Source organism: Conger conger, chromosome 2 (assembly GCF_963514075.1).
Source record: "Conger conger chromosome 2, fConCon1.1, whole genome shotgun sequence".
Classification (NCBI taxonomy): domain Eukaryota; kingdom Metazoa; phylum Chordata; class Actinopteri; order Anguilliformes; family Congridae; genus Conger; species Conger conger.
In genome coordinates this window covers 48,331,334-48,357,029 of record NC_083761.1, presented here as the reverse complement: position 1 = coordinate 48,357,029, position 25,696 = coordinate 48,331,334, and the positions used below count along the sequence as shown (strand labels likewise).

Here is a 25,696-nt window from a genome sequence, read left to right as displayed (position 1 = left end):
TTAGGTCGTGACCTGACACAGTGCATTGTGGGATACTCGTCCCAGAATAGTGTTCAGTGTTTTCACACTTTGATATTTCACCGAATGTAGTGGGTCATCTGAGCTTTAGTACACACTTTTATAGAGATATGGTTTCGGACATGCTAATACTATTTTGACATCCTAAATGGTAAGCTAGTAAGCGATTTCGGACACAGCATCGGGCGCCATGTAACAAACTAGTCCATCACACAACTGAGGAAATCGTCAAACCCTTTCGTAGCTAATTGGTGAATGACTTACTACTTGCATTGCAATTGGTCAGATCACATGTCAATGAAATTATTAGCCTATCCACTTAGCTACTCGGGAGAATATCGCCTCGTTGCTATAGAATGGTTGGATTTAATTTAGGCTAATTTATGTCTTACTTTCCTTAATCTCCGTTCAACCAACCGTTGATTTATTATGCGGTTAATAAACAATACACAATGAGCGATAATTTCAAGAACTTGTCTGTAGTTATCTGAGGAAAGCGGCATGGGCCAGTGTTTGACGATTGATTAGTGCTGCCTGTGCCTGGAGGAGAGAAAAATGGCAGCTGATTCTTGAATTGTATTTCTTGTTACTCTTTGACAGCCTTTTCATAATTTCAAGAAGGGTTGTCTAACAGTGCAACACAGTGAATTTATCTACCTACGGTTTGCGATGTTTGGGATGGGGTAAAGGTGCGTCGATGAGTTGGGCAGCCGCATACGGAGCAGTGGGTATGCCCTGTGGACGCCTGCCCCGGCCCGTTCAGCACAGGGTAAGTCGGTCGTCTGTAGGTAACAAAAAAACATTTCTGTTACAAATGTGTCTGACCGTCGCTCGTCCCCGCGTCTTTTTAATCAACGATGTCCCCTGATACAGTAACAATATCCTGACCTCAACCATTTAAATTGATAGTCCGAAGAAACAACAATGGAAGCCAACAGTTCCTGTTTTGCTCCCGTCCCCAATCATTAAGGGTATTTTTATTTGTTTTCTCGAATTAACGTGTAGTAACTAAACGATTACATAAAGTGCTAATTAATTTCCGATATAAAATTGTAGCAAGTTAAAAATTATGGCAGTACCTTGCTTCATTTTTAAAAATAACTGTTACTGTTGGTAATAGGCTACAATGTTTGCGGCAAAACATCTATGCTAAAGAAAAAGCATTGTTCAGCCAACGTCCACAGTGTTGGAGCAAGACCCTTTTATTGTCTAGTTGCTAATGAACTAGCTCGTTGCTACTTGATAATAAATCGGCGTTTTAAGTCACTTTGTTTGCTAACCAACTACATGGAAAACTGCACGTTTTCATTTATACCGACACACTGCACAATATTGTCATCGCTTTGATTGATTGATGCTTATAGGGGCGGGTAGTTGGCTAACTTTATGACTGCATATTGACAGTTTTTCTGGGATTTGTAATGATTACTGTCGCCCATAATATACCTGATAACATCCCACATTTGTATCTACAGAACACGACAGTGGGGAGAACAACGGCAGTATCCACCTAACCATTGAAATACGTGTACACCAGTGTACACTGTTGTAAGTATCATTTTTTGAAATGATAAGAGCCACTATATTCTAGAATAATATTTGCTGCCTTTCTCAAGTGAATTAACAATGACCTCCTATTTGCCACAGTGCTGTTTCACAAGACGCTGGCTGTACTACATTATGTAGACGGCAGTGTTTCCCCCTTTAGTTTTTGCAAATGAAAATGGAGGAAATGTCTCTGTCGGGCCTGGACAACACCAAGCTGGAGGTGAGTATTGCTTGGCCTCATGTCCGTTCACATTCTAGGGGTGAGGACAGGAGGTGGTTCAGGAGTTTTGGCAACATGAGTTGAGTGAAGGAGTTCTAAAAACATAAGAATAAATAATCACCTGAATTCCATTCAACCCGCCTTGGCTCACTATTGCTCTTCCCTGATTCATGATGGTCAGGTCTGTTTTGACTTTCTAAACATTAAATTATTTTGTGTTTGAGCCAGCTCCTGCGGTGGAATAAAATATTGTAATTACACAGTGGCACTTCTCTCTTTCACACAATGTGCTATTGAAGATTAGTGCCCTTTGCCCTGAACTATGTAGGTGTCATCAGTGTGCGTTAACATGCCCTAAGGGCTACTTTGACTGTTTAGTCTTTGGTCAAAGTTTGTGCTGAATGTGTTTTGTACTTTTAAGGCCATAGCTCATGACATCTACTCAGACCTGGTGGAGGATGCATGCCTGGGCTTGTGTTTTGAGGTGCACCGGGCAGTCAAGCAAGGCTACTTCTTACTTGATGAGACTGACCAAGAGAGCATGAAGGACTTTGGTGAGAATCTTCTCTGGTGGCTGTGCGTTGGGCATTGTAGTCCTGCCCTCGGTTTCACTGCTCTCTTACTGCAGCATCAACCCGAAAGCCAAAAAGGGCAGCCTGTAGCGTGGTGGTTAAGGTACATGACAGGGACTTGCATGGTCGGTGGTTCGACTCCTGTAGCCACAATAAGATCTGCACGGCTGTTGGACTCTTGAGCAAGGCCCTTAACCCCACATTACATTATTGGCATTTGGCAGATGCTCTTATCCAGAGCGATGTACAGTTGATTAGACTAAGCAGGAGACAATCCTCCCCTGGTGCAATACAGGGTTAAGGGTCAAGGGCCCAACGGCTGTGCGGATCTTATTGTGGCTACACTGGGATTCGAACCCCCCGACCTTGCCTGTCCCAGTCATTTACCTTAACCACTACACTACAGGCCGCCCCACAGCTAATAACTAAATAATAATGTTCAGCTAAATAACATTTATTGTAATGTAAAACATAACAATTATGTTACATTGACACACAACATCACTCAGGCAATAGCCTTGATGAGGAAGTGTCTGTTTTTTACTTTCTGCAGAAATCGTGGACCAGCCGGGGGTGGACATTTTTGGGCAGGTGTACAATCAATGGAAGAACAAGGAGTGCGTGTGTCCCAACTGCAGCCGCAGCATTGCGGCCTCGCGCTTCGCCCCACACCTGGAGAAATGCCTGGGAATGGGCAGGAACAGCAGCCGCATTGCCAACCGCAGGTCAGTCAGTGGAGGGGGGACTGTGGGGGACTGCAGGGACTGGCACCGCATGCGTCTTCGCCACGTTCCTGCCGTCCGCAGCGTGTAGCCACGCGAAGATGACAGGGTTCAAACATGCCAGTGCATGAAGCTGAATCCAGTGTAAATTTCTCTGTGAAGGCGCTCGCCATGGCTCCTTCCTCTGTATTCTCCTTTAGTTTACCCATCTTCCCCTTTCTCCTCCACAGAATAGCCAGCAGCAACAATATGAACAAATCAGAGAGTGACCAGGAGGACAATGATGACATCAATGACAATGACTGGTCTTATGGATCTGAAAAAAAAGGTGAGGGGTGCCGTGTTCACTTCCTGCTGAAGTGCAGATAGTTCCCTTAGAGGGAGTATACACTCACAAGCACTTTATTAGGTATTTATTAGACATATTTTCTCATTTTTTTTGGCTTCTACTGCTGTTAGCCTATCCACTTATGTTATGATGCGTTGTGTGTTCAGAGATGCTCTTCTGCATACCGCTGTTGTAATGTGTGGTTATTTGCGTTACTGTTATCTTCCTGTCAGCTTTGACTTGTCTGGCTATTCTCCTTTGACATGTCTCATTGACAAGGTGTTTCTGTCTGCAGTCTTGCTCACTGGATGTTTTTTTGTTTTTTTACACCATTCTTTGCAAACTCTAGAAACTAGTGTCTGTGAAAATCCCAGGAGATCAGCAGTTTCTGAGATACTCAAACCACCCTGTCTGCCACCAACAATCATTCCACAGTCAAAGTAACTTAGATCAAATTATTTCCCCATTCTGATGGTTGATGTGAACATTAACTGAAGCTCCTGACCTTTATCTACATGATTGTATGCACTGCTGCCACACAATTGGCTGATTAGATAATCTCATGAATAAGTAGGTGTAATAAAGTAAAAATGTTCCTAATAAAGTACTTGGTGAGTGTGTGTGTGTATATGTATATATATCTCAAAACATACTCTGTAAGGCTTTGTTTCTTGACTTAAAACAACTGAATATGAAATCAGTTCACTGATTTGTGTCTTCTGTTGGCGGATGCATTTACACTGTAGGGTTGGTTCCTTTTCAAGCATTCCATTCACCTTTTCTGTAAGCGCTTCAAATTCATGCACATTGCCTGACAGGCTTTCCTTTTCTTTCTTTCAGCCAAGAAGAGAAAGTCAGATAAGGTATTTTTATATTCTTTGATCCACTTTGAATGTTTAAATTTCTGCAGCTACTCATCTCATAAGCTTGACCGTTTTCTCTGAGGATGCAGAACAAGAGAAAAAGAAGCTTATGCTCTCTGATTTATCATGGCTGTGCTGTTCCCCTTTTGATTTTGGGCTACACAAGTGTCGCCATATTGGTGTTGTTAAAGATGTGATATTAATTTGCTTTCTTTGCGGAAAGAACCATGTCTACTGGTGACCCCCCTCGAGTTGGAGATTTCTGAACCTTTTAGTTGAATTCCTATCAGTCATTGTTGAATGTCATAGGTACCAAAGTCATTGTGTGTAGTCTGCACAGTTATCCTGTTCTAGTTAGCCTTTGAATCTTTATGGTTGTTTGGAAGTATATGCAACATTTTTAGTTATTCTGTCTGTATCTGTCCAAGTGTGCAGGGGTGTGAGAATATCCCCTTCCAAATGTTGAAATGGGCAATATGACAAGTTTCTCTCTTGTTTTCACCCCAGAATCCAAATTCTCCCAGAAGATCAAAATCCTTAAAACATAAAAATGGTGAGTTGAATTTTATCTAAAAAAAGAATAAAAAATAAAGGGAAATTATTTGAGCGTGTCAAAAACCTCAGCACCAATTAGTGAATATATGGTTTGTATAAATTACAATTTGTCAACTCTGACTTCACAAGTCTTCCCTTTGTATTTGTGCAATATGAATACAATTAATATTCCAGTTTGGAGTAGTACACAGATAAATACAATCAATATCAATTTTAATTGCCAAGCACTGGACTTCTTTTCTTCTTGAACTATTCAAACAACTGTTTTTGTGTTATGATGTATAACATAGGATTTTCCTCATTCAGTCCTGTCAGTAATGCAGTAGTTTCAATATCATCTGTTCATGTCCATTATTACTGAAATCAAACATCAGAACTAAATGAAGCTAGGTACAGACCTGTTGTTCTACTGCAATGACCATATACACATATGCATATGCAATAGACCATTTTGTACCACTGGCATCTCCAGTTGGCATTGATGTTTACTGGGTTTTGAGGATTTTGTATGTAGTCTTGGGAAAATAAGTCTTATTCTTTCTCATTTTCCGACTACCCATTTGCTATTAACTGGTCTGGTCTCAATGGGTGCACTGGGGGAAGTGAGACATCATGCAACTTGACATAAATTAGGTTTGAAAGTTTCTCTTTTCATAATGTAAATTGCTACATCATTTTAATCAATTTTAAAGGAATGCTTTGCTAAAATCTGACTTTATTATGGATACCACATCCCTCTTTTTCCTGTGAGATTGAGACTGCTAAGTATCTTACCAGAAAACAAAATGAGGGAGTTGATCCTGAAGTCAGTCCTGCACTATAATTTGAGTATTAGGGCTGGTTTTTACCCCGTCGGGTGACAATCGCTGCGACCAGCCACATCGCTGGGCATGGTTTATACTTCATAAATATTTTAAATTAAACGGCGACCATTGTCAATGTCGGGCGACGTTACAACGTTCATGAACATTCTGCAAGTATAAACATGTATAAACCAGCCGTTAATTGCAAAATTACTAATGGTAAGGGATTTATAATTATGTAACACATCACTAACCAACTTTTAGTCAGGTAATGGCAGTTGCTGATTGTCACCTTTGACTTTCGAACTTTCTAAAACTTTTTTTGTTGTCGATTTTTATTTTTATTTTTTTCCCCTTCATTTTCAGTTTCACCATAGTGTTCCCAGTGTAGCAATGTGTCAGTGTTATTGAATGAACAATGTCTTGTGATCTATGGATCACAGGGTCATGTCGGTCATGTATATATTTATATGTGTATAAAGGTAGCTTAGTACTGTATGTTTGTAGATATAGTTCATTAAAGCTCTCCTCCTCCACATACATATACGTGTGTGTTTGTGAGTCAGACTTCCTCCAGGAACGTGTGTTTGTATGCATACGTTCGCTGCATGTTTATACATGGTTCTGTGAGTGGCTAGACTGTGTTGACTTGTGGCCTTGGCCTGCCAAGTGAAATGGCAGCCATTTCTTTTGTTATTTTGCTGTGTGAGATTTCCATGTCTTTGGCGCTGACTGTCTTCCATTTGAGTGAATGACTGCACAATATGGCTGCCTCTGTGTTTCAAATGTAAAACCATGTGAAACTGCATGTGGGTGGGAGGTCAAGTGTCGATGTGACAATGAAGTGTGCATGTGTAGCAGAGAATGATGTTTCAACATTTCATTTATATTCTGAAAAATCTTGGCTAATTGGTCACAAGTTTTGTACTTCTAATCCCCTGAGGTGATAGTGCTACATTTAAAAATTGTTTTCTTGTCAAAAGTAAAACCAACACTACCGGCTCACCATTTCATTTGCTTTGTTGATGGAAATAATAAATCCAGAGCTCTATTTGTATTTTTGTATATCAAGTACCTGTTAAAATTGAATATATTGGATAATTAGCTACAGCAAGTGCATTATGAGTGGTGTTTGGTACGGAGTCTGTTATATATTGCTGTCAGATTCTAATTTCAGTAATAAAACGACTGCTCAAGGAAACCGATTGAAAGGTGTTGATATTTCAATGGCACATTGGCTCCTGTAGATGTATCATCACTATAGCCACTATAGTTCCACATACAAAAAGTAAAATAGCTGTGGAGCGAGGATGAACGTGTGCGTACCTGAGGTTGATTGCGTCTGCTGTTCTGGCTGTATATGTGTAAACTGAGCGTGTGTGGGTGTTGTGAATGTTGACTGTCTTGGTCGTTTCAGCCATGCTCGGCCACAAGCGGCGAGTGGAGGATCAGGAGAGCCCGTCTGTGCTGTTGAGAGATGAGGCGTTTCCTCAGTGACAGGGGGGACAGGAAGTACCCTCAGGAAATACCCATAATCCCTGGTCGCCCTCAAAAAAAAATCTACACCACTGACAGATTTTTCTCAAATCTTAAGGATGTTCAGAATAACATTGCAGGAGTGCAATTTGCATTCTAGCGTTCTGACTAAAGTTCAGTTTACATAATAATTTTTATTATTTTTAAAATGTTGTGAATGTCAGACTTTTACTGACATGTAGGTGCTGGCTGGCCTCGTAAGGAAGTAAGTCACAAAATCAGGGATTGGAAGAGCATAAAGAACGAATTTGTGGACCCAAGTAGGAAATGGAGGGGAGAACCTTCTCTGGCTCCGAGTGGAAGGCAGAAGCAGTCGAGCACAGAGCCCCGCACTGTTGACCAGCTGAAATTCAAGATGTTCCCAAGACTTAAATTTGAAGCGAGCATCCTCCTGCTCTCTTCATTTAATGAACATTGTACTCCTTCACAGGATCTGAGTTTGGCATACTTTATTGGATAAAAGCAGTGTTGTGGAAAAAAAAGAAGAAGAATCCTGCTGTGATACGTGGACTTTCATGTGCAATAGTTTCTGCCTAATTTTACTTGACTTTGTGCGGGTCACTCCCGTGGATATTCCATGAAACGCAAATACCTGACTTTTCTTCCCCCTCATCTCACTGGGGCAAATAAGGTGATGAAGTGACCTTTGGTACTATCCATAAAACACTCTTGTCCTGTGGAAATGATGACATTGACTATAGGCTACAGTTCCTATATTAGATAGACTATGTTTAGTAACTGCAGTTTGATCTGTTGAAATCAGTTCAGTGACTGCTGTAGTTGTAATCCATTAGTGTCTGTGTCTTTAGTATTAGTCGAGTCATTTTTCTTTTGCCTTTTTTGTTCTGCTCTGTGTCGTGTATATATATCTGCATTGTAAGGAGCTGAATGTATCCCATCACTGTGTCCCAACTGTGCCAGAGTTGTGTTATGGACAAAAAAGGTGTAAATTCTGAGCGCTGCTATCCTTGCTGAAGTCCTCAAGCGATGCCTGTGGACGTGCCCTCCTCCCCCCATTTAATAAACGATCTGAACCGAATTCTCCCGAGTCACCTGTCATTCTGAGCTTTGAGCCTTTCCGATATCCATGAAAACCCTCGCTGAATATTCAGAAAGCATCCATTAAAAAAAGTGTGAATGCAAGTGTTTGTCATGGCTCTGTTCCTTATTCATGAAACTAAAGGCCTGGCTTGTTTCTCCTCAAACACTGAAACCTTGCAACCGTATGTTCCCTTGCCTTGTACCCCTGCCCCTAATGACTTTGATTATCATGCTTGAGTAAGGTGGCTCCTGACCAGAGCATCATACTGAGAGTTGTTTTGTATTTAAACCACATGAGTAAAGGTTAAGTGAGGACAAATGTCTGTAAATAAAGGGGTATAATGTCTGTGACTGCCTTCTATGATACTGTAAGAGGCAGGTGTAAAATCTCTGAACCCCTTCTCTCAGGAATTCCAAGGATAGACTAGTGATTGTCCTTGGAATGCAAAAATGCTGTCAAATATGCAGCCCACATAAGATACAAGTCTGCAATGAATTTGACTGGCTGTAATCCATTTCGGAAATGGTAACTTGTCCATTTGCATGAAATCCTGAAGTATGTCAGTTTGTCTGTACAGTATTTATGTCTTTAGTATCAATTCAGCAATGTTTACTCATTTAGTTGGGCTATAATAGACGTATTGGTCCACCATGTTGAAGCCGTAACGTATTTCTTGGTCTTCAGAAAAAATAGTGGTGTCCGTTATGTTTTGAAACATCCTTACTCTTGAACCCCCAATTGAGAACATGCCAATTCACATTTGAAAGATTAACTGAAAAATGTAGTATGTCTGGTTGTAAGGATCTTCTTTACTTTGGGGGATTAGCATTGTGGCGCTGAGCATGCCCAGGGTGATGGCATGACTTACAGCCTGCTCTCTTGTGTTTGCAGGGGAAATCAGTAGCAGCGTCAACGCTGACCCCTACAAGGTAACGCCTGAGATGCGGTTACATTTGCACTCTTTAAACATACAATTCAGTTGCTAAACAAACATTGACATGCTCAATAACATCTCATTGGTGAGTGTGCTTGTATTTTAAGCTTTTGCAAGTTGTGTGTGCAGTATGGAGTTGAGCGTTTTTCTTGTCCCCCTTGCAGTACAACTATAACTCGGGCATCAATTACGAGACCTTGGGGCCGGAGGAACTGAGGTCTGTGTTAACGACGGTAAGAGCTCCATCCTGGTACTGTTCCATGCCAATTCCTTGTTTGTCTTCTCCGTACAGCGATGAAAATGCAGTTGCTTTCCTGTAGAAAGGATTGAGTGTTAATCAAATTAATTTGTTGCTAAGTATTACGCTGGGTATGTAGGAGCACATCGCTCACATAACCCCACCATTGTCATGCCTGGAGATTTATTTCATGCTTTTAGTTTGAACTTTTCTCCCCAGTTTGGAACAGGCAGTTATATTTATCTGCCCTCGTTGCTGAAAGTGCAGACGAGAGTTCTTCCCCGAAACACATGATGTCAGTCGCCCGTTATCTCTGCACTTTAGAAGTTGCGTTTGCACAGGCATAAGTTGGAGGATGGGATTTCATGTGCTGCTCAACAGATGTACTTGTGAGCACCCAATTGACCAAATGCGGTCACTGGTTCTTGACAAGATACTGTCATCCACCAATTGTGCTAGCGTCTGCAAGTGCCAACTGCGTAACCCTGGAGGGCTGCTGGCCCCAGACAGTACTGGTAGGGTCTGGATTTGAAACGTGACCACAGAGTTAATCTAGAACAGCCTCTCATGACTGGGGTTTTTTTGTCGAATGCAGTTATCTAATTATTAGCAAATGATTTATAATAATTATTGTCTAATGCAGTTATGGGGTTGGGTATAGCCTATTGGCTAAGATGCATGCCTGGGACCCGGAAGGTTGGTGGTTGTAGCCACGATAAGATATGCGCAGCTGTCGGCCCCTTGAGCAAGGCTCAGGAGGGGATTGTCCCCTGTTAAGTCTAATCAACAGTAAGTAGCTTTGGATTGAAGTGTCAGTTAAATAACAAATTGAATCTAATTATCTAGCAAACAGAAAGAAGCCTGCCCTCCCTGTTCTGATATTTTGCTTGAGTGGTTGTCTGCGGTAAAGACTAAAATTGCAGAAGCGTTTTTAGTCTTTTCTGTACCATCATTTTTTAATGGAGTTCCTGTGACCTTTAACTGTTACCTGCCTTTCTGTTTTCCAGCAATGTGGTGTGATATCAGAGCATACCAAGAAGATGTGCACACGGTAAGGACCCGGGTGTCTGCTCCCTTCTCTCGCAAAGAGCACAGCAGTACTGAGCTAAAAAGAAACAACCGATAACCAATGCAACCAATTTCATTCTTGCCTGCTAACCCACACACTGACGAGATCCTGGTTTCCTGGGTACTGACATCTGGTAGAAAATGCTGAAAGCACTCAAGTGTAATTTTCTTGGCATGTGATCCCTTTCATTGCTAAAGAAGCAACCTGGGCAGGGACATTAATTGGGTGCACAATGGTGGCAATTCTGTTACACTTGCATGGATTGTATGGCTATTGTACACCTACTGAGGACTTTAATAGGTAGACCTATTACACCAGCTTGTTAATGCAAATATTCAATCAGCTAATCATGTGGCAGCAACTAAATGTAAAAAAACAGCAGACATGGTCAAGAGTTTTTCAGACCAAATGTCATAATGGGGAAGAAATATGATCTGAGTGACCGTGGAATAATTGTTGGTGCCAGACTGGGTGGTTTGATTACCTTTTTTGCAGAGTGGTACGACAAACTAAAAACATCCAGTGAGCAGCAGTTATGCGGGCAGAAATGCGCTGCTAATGAGAGGTCAGAGGAGAAGGGCCAGACTGGTCAAAGCTGACAGGAAGGTGACACTAATAGCCATGCATTACAACCGTGGTATGCAGAAGAGCACCTTTGAACACGCAACGTGTCAAACCACATTTCATGTAGCTTCTTCAATGACGTAGGCAGCACATAAAGACTGCTGTATTTTTCAGGCGGAGGCAGTGCTACGGTATGGGTGTGAGTTTTAATTCCACGTGGTGTCCCACCAGGTCACTGCGGTGTCCCCAGCACACGGACGAGCAGAGGAGGACCGTCAGGGTGTTCCTCTTGGGGCCGGCCGCGTGAGTGCCCCGCCCGCATCTGCACACAAGCCTGCCGATAACCAAACGGCAAGCCCAAACATCAAGGGGTCACGTGCGCTGCATCATATTGAGTTCGTTTTGATAAACGGAAGCGATTCTGTGAAAGCCCAGCCTCCACCGAACAGCCAAGATGAGATGAGACGGTTTTAGAACGTCTTTAGAAGGTTTTATCGGTATGAACTGTCCAGTTTTGTCCAGCTCTTGACGGCCAGCGTTTCGAAAACTGAGCATGTCAAGCCTTAAGTCTTTTAGTTTTGTCTTAAATTAGTGATTTAACGTTAGTTAACTTGGGTCATCTATTTAACTTTGGTCATTTATTTGTTTACTTGGCGCTTTGGTGTGAACTGCCTAGTCCATACTAGGAAATGCCCATCCCCTTTCACCACGCAATATTCACATTTGACCGTAGTAACTTTTTATCCCACTTTTTATTGTCTGTCAGATTTCCCCAGTAGGCTTTTCTGTGGGCTCACGGTGAGCGCTGTGCGTCTTCCTGCTGTTGGCAGGTCGGCATTGCCGGATATGGATGGTGTTGAGGAGAGCGATGGGTATGATGCCTCTGACGGACAGGCGCTGATGAGCCGGCTGCACTGGGACGGATCTTCAGACATCTCCCCCTCCGATTCGGCCTCCTCGAAAGCAAGTGAGTATTTATGCCTGACCATGTATGAAAGGGGTATATGCAAGCCCTAATACCCTATTCAGAGAATACATTACATTACATTACATTAATGGCATTTGGCAGACGCTCTTATCCAGAGCGACGTACAGTTGATTAGACTAAGCAGGAGACAATCCTCCCCTGGAGCAGTGCAGGGTTAAGGGCCTTGCTCAAGGGCCCAACGGCTGTGCAGATCTTATTGTGGCTACATTGGGATTCGAACCACCAACCTTGCCTGTCCCAGTCATTTACCTTAACCACTACGCTACAAGTCTCAATAGATATGGCCTAAATAATTAGCACAGGCATTCAGTGTACACTGTCAGTTTTAGGCCGTACTGTAGTGTCTGATGTGTTCATAGTCACCCATAATGGCACCATTACTCTGTTATAGTCTGCTTCAGGATACAGCAGCTCTAAGCCCAGAGCTCATCTGGCCGAACATCTGAAATATGTAAACATAAATTCTGAACTGGACTTTTAATTCTGATGTCCCAATCAGGACTGGTAATTGAAAGAATACACATATAATGCTTTGCATACAGATATTACTTCTTACGAAAGTTGACCAATGATATGTGGAAGATTTTCTTTTTCTTTTTCTTTGTTGGTAAAACAAACTCTTGGTAAAATCCCATGTTACTACAGTAAAGAAAACAAATGTGTTGGGTTCTGAAATCAGCTGGTTTCAAAGGAGTGGCATAAAGAAAACTAATTTTGTTTGCACAATAAATAAATATTTGAATGCATTTAAAACATTGACAAATTAATTATTAATGCTAAAAACGATTTAAGCTGAGCTGGGTAATCAGAAGCTACCTTTGTGTCCACCTCTGAGTGCCACACTGATCTCGCTTCTTTCATGCCATGGCAATAACCATTCCTTTGAACACTCAGTGTACGCTTCTAGCACTTTCCATCATTATCTGTAATCAGCACCGAGTCTAAAGTTAGTTGTATTTGTAACTCTGACTGGGAGGCTAGCTGGTAATGAGTTGCAGTTGGGCAGGTCAGAATAAACCAGGACCCGCAGCAGTAGGTGTTCAGTTGTAGACCATGCGCATATACCAGGGTGAAGGTGAATGAGCTCTCACTGAGGTTCTTGGCAGATTTGAGTCTGCAAATTGGAAGAATCTGGACTGGTGACGAGTTCCCCAGCATGTTTCCTTTCTTATTGGCTGTCATGGTGTTTTTTTCCCCTGCTACTCTCAGGCACCAACAACTCAGACTCCAAAAAGCCTAAGAAGAAGAAGCCTTCTCTGGGTCTGAACAGTGCTGGGGGAGGCGGAGGTGTAGGCGGAGCCGGGGGTGGAAGCAGCAGCTCACAAGGAGGTCTGGGCCCTTCAAACCGAAAGAAAAAACCCAAACTGGTCACGGGCCCCACCACCAGCATCTACGATGACATGAACTAGCATGTGCACCTCCCTCCTTGCCCGTCCCTGCCCCAGCATAACGCTCGCTCCAGACCCAAGATGGGCGTCAACGAGCATGACGGTGATGGCCAAACAAGGTTTTTTTTGTTTTTGTTTTTGTTTTTTTTAATGTACATTCTGACCTCTGACCCCTTAAGGCACATGAAAACCCATCCTTCTCTTTCTGCAATAATGTTCATGGTCTCCACCTGTTTACCTAACAGTAGCCAAACATACCCACAAGTAAGCCATGACCCTTCATGTTCTGTGAAGTCCACTCTGAGAGAAACAGGCAATACCCAGAGGCGGGGGTTGTTGTTGACGTGGGTTTAACTTGGGTCACAGTCAATCAAAACACTGGCGTTATTGAGAGTCCTGTCCCGGCCTGGATTCACAGTGCTAGCAGGAGGTTCCTGTAGATTCGAAGGTCTTGTCTGGAATCTCGCTGAAACAGTGAGCATGTGTGTGGTCTGTGAGCAGGGGGAATTTCACGCAGTCAAAAACCATCAAATCAAAGGGAGGAGGGGGTTCTGAATCTGCCTCCTCGCACAGGTCACTATCCGTGATGTACCAATGGCGTTTTCTCTGTGTTTTTATTTCTACATTTTTGTAAGGTGTGCAAGTCATTCTGGAAGTGAATGGAAGTGAACAGAGTTCACAAAGGGACAATTTTTATTTCATGACCATTGGATCATTCCTCGAGATACAATGATTGTGCTTCTCTTTTCGATTGCACTGTTCAAAGTGTTGGACCAATCCAAAATACTGGTGACATTGAAACTCATTAAGCTCACTTTTTGTTATACTTTTACATTTTTTTTTTTTTTTTGGGATGTTTTGAGATTAGAAAGAAGCCCTAAGACTCGACTGGCTGTTGGTATGCCTGTGGCTGCTGGACAAGGCGATCCAAAAAAAAAAAAAAAAAAAAGTGTGCCACAAAAGCTTTCGCACTTTGTCATTGGCTGTACGTAAGCATCCTCCAATGGGGTTGCTGATGTGTGGTAGTTGGGTGTGGCCATTTGGACAATGTGTTGCACATAGGTGTTTGAGGACTGTGTGTGCAAGTGTAGCACTGAGTGTCTGTGAAGCTGCTTTTGGTTTGCATGTTGGCGTGTGTGCGTGTGCAGGTTTACATGCATGTCTCTGAGCATGCCGTTGTATGTGTGCGTGTAATTGGGTGAACCATATGCATCTCAAAGGGGGTGCCGCTGTGTATGTGTACGTGTGAGAGTATTTGGGGTTTACATGTACCAGTATAATCTGAGTATGCCACTGTTTGGATGTCTGTGAGAACGTGAGGTGGTATTTGTGTACCTTTGGGTGTGCGTATTGGTGCGTATGCATTTATAGGTGTGTATGGGTATTGTGTTTCTTTTATGCCTACCCATGTGTGCGCGTGTAAAAGAATCATGAATCAATATTTTGACATGCGCAGTCTTGCCACTGCTTCTTGCAAAATAATGTTACAAACACAGTACAATCTGCATCGACTGGGCCTCTGCAACAGAACCTGCTTTGTGTATAATGTGTCTCGGAAATGATCAGCGTTAAAACAATTGTGCTCATGCACATTGCTGGAAGTTTAATGCTGTGTGTCTTTATACCTCAAGTTTGAGAACGTTGACATGATCACTGTAGCATGAAACTGCTTTTTATTTCTGATTAATCTTCCTGTGGGTTGTGTGATACCAAAAGGAAATGCCTTTCCCCCCTTTGTAATTCAATTATTCTCACTGCTGCAAACAAGAGACTTGAGACATGCCTTTTTTGTCAAATTTTTTCTTTTCACCTACCCGGGCTGCAGTAGTGTGGTCTATTATGGGCTTTATTTTTTGGCTTAGGTTTCAGGGCAAAATTATATTTTTCTTAAATTATGTATAGTTATAGCAGGTTGGTCAGGTTTTGATGTAATGAGTTTGTCTGTAGTTGCCCCTTTCAAAGATATCTATTGAAATGACATTTTTGACTTAACTAAATCAAAACTGATAACCTGCTTTTTTTAAGGCAATATGCCTTGAAGGGACTATTAGGCCAAAAGAATGGGGAAAGCCTCTGTGTTTGTGATCCTTACTGTGTTGCTTGGCAACATGAGAAGAGTTGCCACCTCATCTTGGTCTGAGTCCATACAGGGGTATTGGTAGCGAGACCAAAAATTAACCCAATTGAAACAGGACACCCCCCCCCCCCCCACCACCACCACCACCAACACACACAGACATCAGTATGTGCATGTGTTTGTGTGTATACAGACTTCATGGTGTACAGCCAGCTTATATTGTTAAAATATTTTTTTCATTTTTCTCATAGTGTACTGTGGATGCCTTTTCATGTAAATAAAATCAAGTGTCTGTCAGCCTTGTCATTATTCTTTCCACACACCAGTGAAGACAAGGAACCACTTATTCATCTTCCTAAATCAGCGGCTGAGGTCATACCAGCTGAATCTGTTTCGGGTATATTAGGCGATTAATATACCATATTATCATACGTGCATCTCAGTAATTTAACAAAATAAACAGAATGAATATACTGACATGTTCAGCTGGTAATACAGAAAAGGGTCATTGCTAGCAACTGGAAAAACTACGATGGCAATGTCTGTGGAGTCAATCTTTTTAGTGTTCTGGGCTCAGTATTTAAAAACTTTTAATCTAGATCGGAATTATCCGGGTTTTTAAATATCTTTTTGCTATCCCAGATCAAATTAATCTTGTTGGTTTTGTCCCAGTTTTTCAAAGACTCTTCAGATAGGATCGTTCTGATCAAGGTCGAGATCAGGATTACGGAATCTAGATTTGCATATCTGCCTATCTGTTGGTCAAAATTATGCAACATTTTTCCAAGCATGTTGGAAAATGTGTAAATCAGTTTGCATATTAGTCCTAGTCATCTGCAGTAGTATGCAATAGATGGGCAAAAGTCAAGTCTAATTTCAGAATTCAGTTTGCATAATTAGTCATAATCATCTGCTTTAGCACACAACACGTCTGTGTTGAGAGCATAATGTTTTACTGATCAATCAACCCTAGTTAAAATAATGGTTCACTAGAATGGATTCTGGCATAGCATTTTATTCTTGATATTCACCATGATATTGTTGTTTTATTATTTTAGAAGAGATAATATATTTTAAAATAACATCCTAAAGCATTTACAATTCAAGGCTTTCTGTAGACCAGTTTTAGTGTTGTGGGTTCTTAAAAATATTTAATTGTCCATTTAGATTGGACATTGTTTTGGAAGGGTTTGTATTAATGTGCAATCACTGGATAAAACAATTTATTAAAGATGTGCCATACTTACACCAGTTTTTAGGATCAGGATCACATCTTCTGGTTTTGAAAAACCAAATTTAAGATTGAATCCTATCTGAGTACTGAAATCTTATCAAATGTAGTTAAATACTGGGCCCAGGTGAGTGAAAAGCACCCCTCTCCAAAGCCAGGTTGCTCTGTCTCCAATGTTAAACAGTGACAGCGGTGAATTCACTCCACAAGGATCACTCAGAAGAGCTTTTAATGTTAACAGGTGGAACAACCCCATTCAGTCAGCACAGCAGGTCTGGCAGGGTGAAGCAATGGCTGAAAGTGGATTATAGACTTCTTACCACCCTCTTCTTAAGTATCAGTCCAGGACTGTTGTACTGTGATATTTTTCCATTGGGGAGCTAAGATTAAGGAGTGGCGTGTTTGCGTGCTCTTCCTTTGTGTACGCTCTGAAAAGTGTTGCATGCACAGACACGGATAGAGCTAATTGGCTGGAAAACCTTTAATCCAAACGACACTGACAGCAGAGTGCAAAACAGATCCATTTCACAACAGCATTGGAGTCAGAGGGAAAAGATTGTGATGAACAATCACACCCACATTCCGCTCGCTTACCGTACACCACCCCCAAGTGCCAAATGCAATTTCATCCAGTCCATACACTCACTATGTACAGTAAATTTCATCTTGTATATTTACATACGGGCTTGTCTGTAAAACAAGCTTTTTTTATTTTACAGTACACACATTTTAAATGTTGTTTTTTTTAAATTACGCTGGCATATTTAGGCATCGAAACGGAGTGCTTGGAGCAGAAAATACACCTTGAATGTTATTTTAGTAACAACGTTATGATGGTAGTACCCCTACAGAAGCAATGTTTGTCCCGCACACCTCGTGGCCTATTTTTAAACTCAACAGTAAAATAACTGTATAACAGTGAACCTTCAAGCAAGCCAGACAGCTTAGTCAACTGAACAGGAATGCTCTATTTAAGGCTGTACTAATCGCTGATCAGACCAGAGATGCGTCGTCAGTCGCAAAATAAATAGGTGCACTTTTAGTTTCTCTGAGGAAGCCATTTCAATGCTCTGGAGACTGGCGATTTGAAATGGCCAAGAACCAGAGGAGGTTTGGCTTCTTAGATGCTATTTTTGTATCATGTACCCCACCCTGTCCTTTTTAGATCTCGGCAAACTTCAATAAAACAGCATAGCATACAGAAATTAGCAATGCCTGGCCAAGTGCGACACGTGATGCACTCCATCTGAAAACACTGCTCTTTGAGTTGTATCCATGTGGATTCCAGAACAGTTTGTTCTTGCCGTGCCTACTGATAGGAACCAGATTGGAGGAGGGCGTAAGAGCGGCAGTGGATAGCTGCGCTCTGTAAAACAGCGTGAAGAGAGCCGAGGACATGATACGAAATGATAAGATACAACAGACTTGCGCCATTCCACCCACCACACGCTCGTTCAAAAGTGGGGAGTAATATAAAATGTGTGGATATGGAGGACGTCTCCGCTCACTGGAGCAGACTGCATGCACTGTGAGCCTAATCTAAACTCAAAACACCTGGATCGCATTTTCATACTATTGCTGAGAGTGGAGGTTCCACTGTTCTCAGAAAAGCTTTGTGTATTGAGTTGAGGCGGGGGGAATATGCTCACATGCTTCAATTTCATGAAGTCCTTGTTTCTGCGTTATTAGTACAAGAAGCCTGGTACAGTCAGAGAAATTCAAAGGCTCAGCTATGGAAGATCTATGCTTTTAGAGTGAGATGAACTTCACAGGGTCAAAGTCAGGCGGCAACACTGCACTGGGTGATTATCACACTGGCGTGAAATGACAACTCGTGCAATTATATAAAATCAACGGACCAGCAAAATCTGCGTCGCAACCCTGTTGAATTCGTTCAGTGTAAATCTTGACACTTAAATACTTTTATTCCTAACAAGCAAAACATTAGCCCTGATCCCAGCTTTGTACAGGATCACCCATTAACACCAACACCCATGCACTGCTACATATCACATGTATACCACCTCACTCACTCTCTTCCTCTCACCTACCCTCCCTCGCTCGCTCACACCAGCACGCCTGCTATGAGCACCAAGGCCTTCCATTTCCTTTCCTCGCCGGCCCCGACCGCGGCAAAAGCCCAATCGATAGCTACTTCATTATTGCCTCCCACCGTTCTACCTCCGTCTCGGCCCCTTCCCTCGTCTCACCGGCTGTACATCCCGAACACCAGGAAGCTGAAGAAGATGGTGACGCCCACCAGGGAGATGGTGGCGGGGGCGGTGAAGAACTGTCGGTAGTTGATGCGGAAGTACCATACCACGGCCAGCATCACCACAAAGACGGGCACCACCAGGCTGCCCGTGTTGAGCGCCAGGCCCACCCCTCCGGCTCCGCCGCCCACCCCCACCCCTCCCTGCTCCGTTTGGGCCGGCCCCGGGGCCGAGCGGGCCGCCCCCTCGGGCCCGCCGCCCTCCCGGAGCGCCTGGGAGACGTGGCAGTGGATGACGCTGTTGTGCGTGATGTTGAGCGACAGCAGCGTCCGCCCGGGGTCCTGCAGGAGCTGTCCCTGGAAGATGAGCTTGATCTGCCGCTCCTGGCCCGAAAAGTACTTGCTGTGAAGTAGAGAGAGAGAGAGGAGGAGAGGCAAACACCGTCAAGTGGCGGTAGAAGTCGAGAACGGTACTTCCGGTATACTGCTCCCTATTAAATATAGCAGCGATAGCTAAATAGAAGAAAATTACATAGCGCTCAAGTCTGGGTTCAAAGTGTGTGTTTCATGGTTTAAATACGTTGCTATATGCTCAATACGATGGGATTTCAATTCGTAAAAAGCGCTTTTAGATCACTGAGATAAACTCTGTCTCCCACAATGATTTCCATTTCATAGAGAAAAAATGTCTTCAATTGTACCATCCCAATGCCACTGACAGTTGTGTCTGTATTCATTGATCGTCCCGTCCCTTATCAGATTTAACCAGCATAATTTTAATTTACAAACTTGCATCCTATTCGTAATGAGTAGCCTATCAATGACAGCCTACAACCAATGTCAACTGCGCAATAGGGAAAAACCCATGGGCTTGAATGTTTTGGTACGTCTGTCCAGCCGAGGGTAGACCTCTGTTGTTGCATTTGGTACACAAATCCAACCCTCCGCTTGTTTAAAAATAATCATGAAAAGCTGCATATTGATCCTTTGCTCATGATCGAGAGCCTTGTAATTTTGTGGTTGCAGAACGATTTCATGCTTAGTTTTTTTCCATTTGCTTATATGAAGTTGTTGCTGCTGCCATCTATGACAAAATGCGCTAGCATAGTATTTAGCAGTATACCGGAAATGCAATTCAATCTGCTTTACCTTTAAATACTTTATGAAGTGGCTCCACCCACATCCCAAGGGGTTTTGGCTTTGGTTGAGAAAATGTATTAGGGTTTTAATAGGGGCTGAAAACTACAGTATAGCAGTCATTTTGATTGGTTGAAAAGGTTGAGTGCCATATTGGGATTTTACGGTAGTCACGTTTCAGCGGCATACGGTAATCTTGGGACTGAAGGGGTTAAACAGCAACAGCCAGTTGATTACTTATAGTTGATTAGAGTAAGCTACACCGGGAATTCAACCACCAACCTTCCAGGTCCCAGTCATGTACTTTAGCCACAAGGCTACAGGCCGCCCCACAATACACCAGGCAAAGCTCGGTAAAGCATCAAAAAGCATTTGAATCCAAAACAATGATGTATACGACCCAGGTAAAATGGGTCCGTCCTCACCTCTTCAGCAGGCCCACGGTGTCCTGGGGCCTGAGCACAGCCAGCTCCTCCGTGTCATTGAGGAACTTGAGACGGACCGTGATGACGGTCACCTGGTCGGGGCTTTCATTGGCCGCCTCCTTCTCCTCCACCTCCCCTTCGGTCTCCTCGGCCTGCAGGGTGCAGGGCTTGCTGGGGGTCCCCGCCGCCCTTTTCCGCAGGCCCTGGATGTTCAGTAGCTGGTCCACGTTGGGCCCAGACGCCCCCTCTCCATCCCCCGTGGCCTCGCCCACCTCGGGCCCCGGGTCCTCGTCGTCGGGCTTGTCTTCCGGGGAGTGGGAAGCCGGCTGAGGCTCAGACGCGTCCGGGCTGGAGGACCCCCCGATGTACGCATCCCCGCCCCCCAGCCCGATCAGCGAGACGTGGGCCCCCGCCGTCAAAATGGTGCCCAGGATGTGGTCCCCACGCTCAGCCACGTGGGTGGAGAGCCAGGCTAGGACCAGTGCCAGGGCCAGCAGAACGGCGCCCCCTGCCACCGTGACTTCATCACCCACTCCGTCCAGCATGGTCAGCGCACACACCGCCATTCCTGCAACTTGTCACCTACAGCCAGTTCACACATTGACAAAACTGATGATGTCCAAGCTCTAAAGTCTTTAGCTAAATATCAATAACAATACATTTTACATTCTATTCATTTAGCAGACGCTTTTAATCCAAAGCAACTTGTTACAAGTGCATAAGTTCCTCAACAAGTGAAAAGCATGAAATCCATTAACAGCAAAACATGCATGTAGCACAGTTACAACAATAGTCATCATATGTGTAGGTTTTTTCCCGCTAATAGATATAAACCTGCTCTATGAGGTTCAGGCAATGTTCCACTGGCACTGAATGACAAATAATTAGTGTGACGTGGAACTGAAGGGGTGGCCATGAATATTAGTATGCGAACCAGTGACTGTAGCAAAGCGCAGGTTTTGAATATTGCAGTAACCTTAATGTTACTCTAGAAAGCCTGGTAGACCGCTATGGTCCAACCTGCTACCAAGATGAAGTTGTACCTCAAGAATTTCACATTGGTGCATAAAAGTGAGATTAACAGGACACAAAATAATTTTGCTCACGCATTACGTAGACTCACCATGTTCCGGACATCACGGTATTATGGACACTTGATCTTTCCCGACAGTTTATGAAATAAATACTACAAGGTCTGAGATAAAATATCTACAGTATCTGTACCATCCTAATTTATTCATGTTTCTATCACTCATGAGTCACCCAGCCTTTGAGAAATCGGTTCACAATGTGTGCCAATGCCAATATGAGGTGGGGAAGATTTTTTAAAAATAGTTTGGGGGGAGAGCTCGTGCAGGCAAAGTATGTGCTATGCATGTGTTTAAAACACAATTAATTATCTCTGAAGACATTTTAACATGCTAAAGATGTCACTGAATATTTTAGGAGTTACCCAATTATGTATTGAGTTGTTATAAGTCTGTTATGGTGTTAAATTGGAGGCAACAATATCGTGATTGAATTACTTTCGGCTATATAATCCCATAAAATTATTTGTTGCTACTAACAATTTAAACAGGATCCATTAATGTTTGTGTGCAACAAGCATGCTGTAGGCCTACAGGCTTAGTTTTTAAACAAAAAGTAATACTAATTAATAACGAAAGTTAACTATTGTTGGAGTTAACATTACACTGTCCTGGCATTCATTATTGCAAATAAAACTAGTCTAAATTCTTCTAAAATATATAAAAGTAAAATACCCACCGAATATAATTGGAATTATCTAGATATCCATATTTCCAGAGTCAGAAATGTGAAATTCGTAACTATCCGGGATACCGTGAGCTACATTTAGCAGATGTCCGGAATACAGTGAGTACTCACGGTAATCCGTCCATCGTGTCTCCCTTAAGTTTTTTCACGATTTCTCGAAGATCATTGGTCCAATTTGTGCCAATCAAACTTATTTAGCTTTCTGTGCCATCCCCCCAGACATGGAGCTGTTAACCAATCTTATTTGTGCGTGAATGAAAACGGTACAATTTGTTTATTGTGCTGAGTGCCCGGAACACAGTGAGTCTACGTTAGTCATCAGCACGTTTAAGAAGTTAAACCACCAGTTCTGTACTCCGAGGACATTAACAGCAAAGTCTATTAGCTAGCTACACTAATAGCAAGCTGGCTATAACAGAGCTTGCCAGCGACGTAAGACGTTACGTAATTTAGCGAGCAAAAGGTAGCTAGAAAAAGACACTAATCAGGCATCACGCAATTACCTAGCTATCTAAATAACTGGCTAACTAGCTCATGTGAGCTACATAACGTTTCCAGGTGACATCATTAGCCTGCTAGCTAGCAAACGTACGTTCATCCGACCTATGAGGAAAATAGACGAGCTAACGTTAACGTTACCAATGAGCCAAGCAAGCTAGCGAGCTAATGTTAGCTAAATCCTAATAAAGTAGCGAATTATTAGATGCATCATTGACCAAATAGCAAGTCCTTTCAGTTGGAGAGGTTCGTTCATTGTTTATTCTCGATTTCAAGACTGTGCTAACTGTTTATGATCTAGAGTCAGACTGATTTCTGAAAAAATACCACAGAAACACGAACGACCTTCTCGCTCAACTAGGACGTCTATTTTTTATTCTTTCCACATACAAAACGCGACCATCCCTGAACAGCTAACAATTCTTAATTCAAGTAATTGGTTTTATGTGGTCAAATGCAGAAGGACAGATTTAGCTGACTACCTTTCCAATTTTCAGACCATGGTAACTTATCTTCTCGGTTCCAATTCCTGATGCCCCCACTCCCTGGTCACATACAAACACAAATTACGCCTACGTCAGCACACAATACGAACGAACCTACATCACGTGGGGCGCATACAGTGACGGAATTCCACCACTTTTTCTAGGTACAAACGGAAACTCAATAGACTGTTTAGCTTGGAGAAAATAATATTGCGATATATTTGTTTTGTGTCTGTATAATATAAGCACATGCATAATAATTCAAAGCAATTGTAAGGAAAACAGGATCTAATAATATGCAGCGGTAAATAAACATGATAAAATGCTGAATTAGACATCTCTCTCCCTCAGAGATGGCTGTGCCTTCTGTGAGAAGGCCATTTGTGTAATGTGGCCATTTGACCCCATAGCTTTTATTGCTGAGAGAGCTGTGTGGGAGGTACAAGCAGTAATTTGTTTGTTTACTTGTTGTTGTTGTTTGGCGGTGTTATTGGGACAAGACAAATTGTCAGTTTGAACTGGAAAGGTGCATTTCCTCAAGAAAACAGTGTGATTGCTCCGTGTCAGGCGTATACAGTTAATAGGCAGTTGTCAGGTCATGAAAATTAGATCCAAATAAAGTGTCAGGCAACCACAGCGAGTTTAGTAGCTTTTGGCCAACTTTATGATGCAAGCCATTATGTCATAGGACATGCCCATTTGGACTGATTTTCACGTAACTTGTTATTTTCACGATTATCTGTCACACCATCACGTGTACCCAATTATGATTCATTTTGCTATTTAGTTTCCAGGTTATCTTTTTATAATAACTTGTAGCATCCAATATATGTCAATGCCAAAATCAATCTCCCTGTAGTTGTCGTGCATGGAATCTGGTTAGATGATGACCGCACAAACTATTACAGATCTGGGTCCAATCTGATTTAAGGGCATGCCTTCATTGATCAATGGAGGGCATATATGCGTATCTTGGTCCAATAATGATATGTAGCAAATTTGGTCCACAAACAAAAGAGACAAAGGGGAAAAATGTTTTTAAAATGATTCAAAGTCACAGAAAATTCATTCAGGTGGCGATTTAACTCATTCAGAAGATTAGGTCTACAGAGTTTTTGCGGAAATCGAGTTTATAGTGTGGGAGTTATTGCTTTTTTCAAATGTGTACACATTTGGCGTTTAATTTTAAGGTCACCTAATGACCAATTTAGATGATATTGAATGGGAACCTAATGCCAAATTTATCTGACTATTCCACCAAAGCTCATGTCTCTATCATTTACCATCTCCCAGAAATTGCGATCCAAAATTCTGCTATTTCTTCTCTTTGGGAATGTTTTGATGAATAATGATAAATATCTTCAAAACCATCCAGAATTTCTGGAAGTGGAAATGAGCACACCAATTGGGATCATGCTGAACAGTTGAGAACTGGTTTCATGCATCTAGCTTGAATACTATCCAAGGATTTAGTGGACTGAATTTGGGCATAATATATAATAAGCTGTCTGTCGGATAACAGTAGTGTGTTGCTTCACAATCACACAACCTACAAGAAGAAATATAATAATTCAGCAAATGGTGACTGGTGATAGATTATGTTCTGCTGTTCAGGAGTGCGGTCTCTGAGAATGTTAGGTTACAATACAAAAACTATGAACTGGTGAAACACATGATTTGGTATGTAAATGTAGTTATTTTAATGTGGATGTTACACTCCCTTGTCTTGATAGGTGATGTCTCATATATGTATGTGAAAAGCGAATGATTGTAATTAAAATATATATATAATGAAGTAATAAAAAAAAATATATATATATATATATTGCCCTGCGATGGACTGGCGACCTGTCCAGGGTGTATTCCTGCCTTTCGCCCAATGTATGCTGGGATAGGCTCCAGCCCCCCTGCGACCCTGATCAGGATAAGCGGGTTCAGATAATGGATGGATGGATGGATATATATATATATATATATACACACACACACACACCAGTGCTTTTGTGCATCAAGGACAACAATGAAAAACCTAAATATTGGTAAAATGACCCTTTAAAATATGATTAATCAACTTTAGTATTTTTGCAAAGGTCCTTGCATGCTTAGTAGACAGTCTTTGTACTGCCTAATAAATACAGCAGAGGGCGCTAATTACCTAGTTATAGAATTACCGTCAAACAATGCTCACTGGTGGTGCAAAGGGGGGTATCTTTCCAAATACACAAATGCTTCTTCTGGCTGATTTTGTTAATGTAGCTATGTTAAATCTAATTTGATATTTTCAAATCATAGAAAAAATAAATGCCTTTCCGACTTCTCTGTAAATGGCTTTGTCTTATGACAGTGCATTTGTGCATTTGCAAATTTGTTTCTGTAGTGTATATCGTTTTAGCAATTAGGTGTCACACTGGCACTATGGGATAAATACTTTCATGGTAGATTTGTTAGTGCAGAAGGTTCAAATTGT

The 25,696-nt window shown here is 42.2% G+C and overlaps 2 protein-coding genes across 6 annotated transcripts; one reads left to right on the top strand and one right to left on the bottom strand.

Annotated features, from left to right (window-relative positions):
• LOC133121888 (ataxin-7-like protein 3) lies at positions 1-15,762 on the top strand. Of its 3 annotated transcripts, none has more exons than XM_061231428.1 (15): positions 1-169; positions 619-787; positions 1,494-1,566; positions 1,666-1,786; positions 2,208-2,340; positions 2,912-3,083; positions 3,311-3,408; positions 4,249-4,271; positions 4,779-4,824; positions 9,099-9,136; positions 9,306-9,374; positions 10,387-10,430; positions 11,244-11,315; positions 11,843-11,979; positions 13,210-15,762. In XM_061231428.1, the coding sequence occupies exons 4-15, from the start codon at positions 1,736-1,738 to the stop codon at positions 13,407-13,409; spliced, it is 1,083 nt and encodes a 360-aa protein (XP_061087412.1). In that variant the 5' UTR covers positions 1-169; positions 619-787; positions 1,494-1,566; positions 1,666-1,735; the 3' UTR covers positions 13,410-15,762. The 3 variants fall into 3 exon arrangements, with proteins under 3 accessions (XP_061087412.1, XP_061087413.1, XP_061087414.1); XM_061231429.1 differs by having other exon boundaries at positions 152-269; XM_061231430.1 differs by lacking the exons at positions 1-169; positions 9,099-9,136; positions 9,306-9,374; ... (2 more) ...; positions 11,843-11,979; positions 13,210-15,762 and adding an exon at positions 7,047-8,204 and having other exon boundaries at positions 341-787.
• Positions 15,763-17,162: 1,400 nt separating this feature from the next.
• On the bottom strand, positions 17,163-23,353 carry tmub2 (transmembrane and ubiquitin-like domain containing 2). 3 transcript variants are annotated; one of them, XM_061233080.1, is made up of 3 exons: positions 23,227-23,353; positions 20,471-21,052; positions 17,163-19,311 (listed from the first exon to the last, which is right to left on the bottom strand). In XM_061233080.1, the coding sequence occupies exons 2-3, from the start codon at positions 21,034-21,036 to the stop codon at positions 18,903-18,905; spliced, it is 975 nt and encodes a 324-aa protein (XP_061089064.1). In that variant the 5' UTR covers positions 21,037-21,052; positions 23,227-23,353; the 3' UTR covers positions 17,163-18,902. The 3 variants fall into 3 exon arrangements, with proteins under 3 accessions (XP_061089064.1, XP_061089065.1, XP_061089063.1); XM_061233081.1 differs by lacking the exon at positions 23,227-23,353 and adding an exon at positions 22,238-23,171; XM_061233079.1 differs by lacking the exon at positions 23,227-23,353 and adding an exon at positions 21,594-22,218.
• Between the last annotated feature and the right edge of the window lie 2,343 nt (positions 23,354-25,696).

Excerpts from the sequence above, each read along its gene's own strand:
- LOC133121888 (XM_061231428.1), top strand. The coding sequence starts at position 1,736 with ATGAAAATGGAGGAAATGTCTCTGTCGGGCCTGGACAACACCAAGCTG. Across the intron at positions 3,409-4,248 it reads TTATGGATCTGAAAAAAAAG|CCAAGAAGAGAAAGTCAGAT; the intron begins GTGAGGGGTGCC and ends TCTTTCTTTCAG. Across the intron at positions 10,431-11,243 it reads ACCAAGAAGATGTGCACACG|GTCACTGCGGTGTCCCCAGC; the intron begins GTAAGGACCCGG and ends GTGTCCCACCAG.
- tmub2 (XM_061233080.1), bottom strand. The coding sequence starts at position 21,036 with ATGGCGGTGTGTGCGCTGACCATGCTGGACGGAGTGGGTGATGAAGTC. Across the intron at positions 19,312-20,470 it reads ACCGTGGGCCTGCTGAAGAG|CAAGTACTTTTCGGGCCAGG; the intron begins GTGAGGACGGAC and ends TCTACTTCACAG.